The sequence below is a fragment of the Chanos chanos genome, chromosome 2, assembly GCF_902362185.1.
Source record: "Chanos chanos chromosome 2, fChaCha1.1, whole genome shotgun sequence".
Classification (NCBI taxonomy): Eukaryota; Metazoa; Chordata; class Actinopteri; order Gonorynchiformes; family Chanidae; genus Chanos; species Chanos chanos.
Window position 1 is genome coordinate 14,104,856 of NC_044496.1, and position 3,351 is coordinate 14,108,206.

General features: G+C 37.3%; 1 protein-coding gene across 1 annotated transcript; it reads right to left on the reverse strand.

The window, feature by feature from the left end:
• LOC115830176 (guanylyl cyclase-activating protein 2-like) lies at positions 1-1,995 on the reverse strand. The gene is made up of 4 exons (XM_030794225.1): positions 1,795-1,995; positions 1,571-1,720; positions 1,222-1,333; positions 1-179 (listed from the first exon to the last, which is right to left on the reverse strand). Exons 1-4 carry the CDS (start codon positions 1,993-1,995, stop codon positions 1-3), a joined length of 642 nt encoding a protein of 213 aa, XP_030650085.1.
• Positions 1,996-3,351: the final 1,356 nt, after the last annotated feature.

The following is a 3,351-nucleotide window of genomic DNA, read 5'->3' on the forward strand; positions in this document are numbered from 1 at the left end:
TTAGTTAGTTTCTTCAGGAGTACATGTTGAATGTGTTTCTTGCTTAGTCACTTTTAATCCATTTGACTTTTTTTGATGACTGTGCAACCAGCGGCTTGGGTTCACGTCCAACTTCAGAAATCCGAGTACCCATGGATCCTTCTGGGCACCATCCAAAAACTCCTCCAGAGATATCTGACCTGGCAAACAGAAATGCATATATCCAGCTCATCTGGCTTATATCCATTAAAACAGCATTACAGCTTACAGTCAAGCTTTGACGCATGCAGTCTCTAACACACACAAGCCTTGATGCTTGGGAGGGAGAGATAAGCCAACTGAAAACAATGCAGCAGGTAAACATCGCTTGATCAAAATACATTCTTGTAACAGAGCTAATGGTTCTTTTGGAATCTTCAGCTCACTTTCCAGGGCACCTAACTCCTTACCTGAAGTTTTACAGTTTGTGGTTGACAAGGAGGAAATGTGTTATGTTTGCTTTGATAAGATCTAGTCTAATGTGCCATTTTAGTTCTTTATTTGTCTTTGTGTTTACATTATAGTTAATTTGTACTTTGGGAGTATCCACATAAACGCAATGTATTAATAGTTTTTGCACTAAGATTGTGCTAACTGGTTTGTAAAAACAGAAATATCTGTCTTTTTTTACAAACAGTAAAAGGCCAAATGAATGAGTGTTCTAATAAAATGACTCAGGTAACTACCCCTTACAGACAGGCCCACTGCATCCATATTCACTCACTATAAGTAGGCTACATTTCTTTAAACTCTGTTCTCCAGAAGAGAATTCTACGAGGGGAGGGCTTTCCAAAACGTCTATATTCAAATCAAACTTTTATGGACATTCGTGTTGTCCTACTTAAAATTTCGGGTTAACCCTTTGTGTTTCACGTTTCAGTAATTTCAGTGCTAGTGCCCAAAAGGCATTAACCTGAGAGATAAGAATTAAACCTCAAATCCCATCTTAAAAAAGGTTGCTTGGGAGACTGATTTGTCATAGATTTTTACAGCGTTGATTGTTAGACACGTTCGAGGGCCAAGTTCAAACACTGTGTATCGCAGAATTCCAAAGCATCAGTACGCATTACTGACAAAATCATTTTACTGTTACCTAAATGCCCGGCGCGATACTTCTTTCACATGGTGTTTACGACTAATGTTGTTGAATGCTTAATGGAGACGTGGTTTCACTATGTTGTGGTAGGCTATATGTTAACTTACCATCACCGTTCTCATCGATGCGGTCAAAAATCCGGTTGCAAACTTGTTCCACAGTTAGTAAGTTGTTTCCCGTTTCGTCAGTGATATTACCCTGCTTTATCTTGTAAATGATCTGCATAAAATACGAAGAAGTTTCTTCCGTAAACTTCAGGGACCGGAACGCATGTATGAGTGTCTTTTCAATCTTTCATATGGTATATTATAGTGCTATTGGGGGACTGTGTATAGGCCTATATATTACATTACAATAGCCAACAAGCTCAAAAGAGTGGATTCTGTAGGTTATTACTTCATTGACATTTTAGCAACAAATAGCTAATTTATAGTAATAAATTCTTTCATCACATACCCTGATAATTCGTCTAAGCTCACGTCTGTCTAGGCGTCCATTCTCGTCGCTGTCAAAAACTTTAAAAGACCACCTTAGTTTATCTTCCAGCTTCCCACGGAGCACAAGATGTAAAGCCGCCACATATTCAATAAAATCCAACGTGTTATCCTACAACAGACACATTAGTTCAGAATTCCATTCATGAAAACTCAAATTTTAAATAAATGTCGACTGCAACTTACCCCATTCATATCAAATGAACGAAATAAATTATCCATGTACGTGGACTCAGGACTTGCCCCTGTTTTCACACCAAAAATTTTTTTGAATTCGTGTAAATGAAGAGACCCGCTCGGGCATTCCATGATGAAAGTCTTGTAAAGATCTTGTATCTCGGATAGCTCCAGCTCATCGTCAGCATCCTGAGACTCCGACTGCCCCATGTCAGATCAGTATGTGTCGTTATTGAGGAATATTAATTCAAAGCACTTATATTTAATGCACTTTGTGTCTGATATAGCAGTTCAATTAAACCACATAAAAGTAATAATTCAAACGCACGTAGCCTGTGGTCCACTTGCATAGTTGTTTCAAGGCACTGTGCCACTTCTTTACTCATCCTGCCAACTCTGGTTCTGGCACCCTATCTTTATTCACTAAGACGCTCAATATTTTTAGTGGGGCTTTATTTGTGTAATCCATTGACTTTACCTTCCATTTCAGACTTGTCTATCAGTAGGCCTACGATAGGGAAAACAATTTTGTGAATTCAATTTATGTCTTTCAAAAATTATATGGATAAATGTAATAAGCAGTAATGTAAATGTAATAAGAGGCCATACTTGACTATGGAACAACAACACTCCAAATGGATCTTTTAAGGACGATCGCTGCCTCTGAAAACCTGAAAGAATCCGTTGCCGTCTGATTGTTTCTGCTTTCTTTGTCTACCATTTCTTAAAACATAAGTTTAATTAATATTGTAATTTTAATACAATACGATTAACATTAATAGTACAATGTTAACATTAGAAACAACAACAACAACAACAAGAACAGCAGCAGGCTGTCACAGTATTTCACAACTGTTTCCCACATCTCCAGAAATCCATTTTCTCATAACAATAAACACAAATCCTTAGCAGCACACTGTACTGGCCAAATCTCAAGACATCTTTGACAAAATCAAACATTCTGCTCAAAAACATGTTATCTTCCACTGGAGAAAACATTGTCTTCAGATAGCACACAAAGACATCAAATACATAGATGTTTGTGTATAGCCATTAAACACACTGATATCAATTCAAAACATTATTTATCAAAGGTGTTAATCTATTTGCATCCCTGTGTTTTTCAGTCCAGCCTTTATATGTGTTTGCACACCTGGTTACACAGATCTCCAGAAATGATTCATTTTCCCAAAAACATAAACACAGATTTAAAGCAGCACATTGCACTGACCAAACCTCAGAATTCTCAAACAAAATCAACCATCCTGTGCAAAAACATGGCATCATCTGGCTGAATTACAGTTTTTTTTTTCATTATCTCTAACACAGAAAGAGGTTCTATAAAATAAACACTCCAAACCCGTTACCCAACATTACACTTGGCAGAAGAAGAGCTCAGTCACCAAATTTGCAAGCACTATTTCCAGAAATTACAGAACTGTTTTAATCTTTTTGTAACACACAAGTCTCCTCCCAAAGAGAAGTTAACCCCACATTTAAAGGTGGAATGCATTAGGACTGAATATGCTGAATTCCAGACATTTCAATTCAGACACAGTCTTCAGA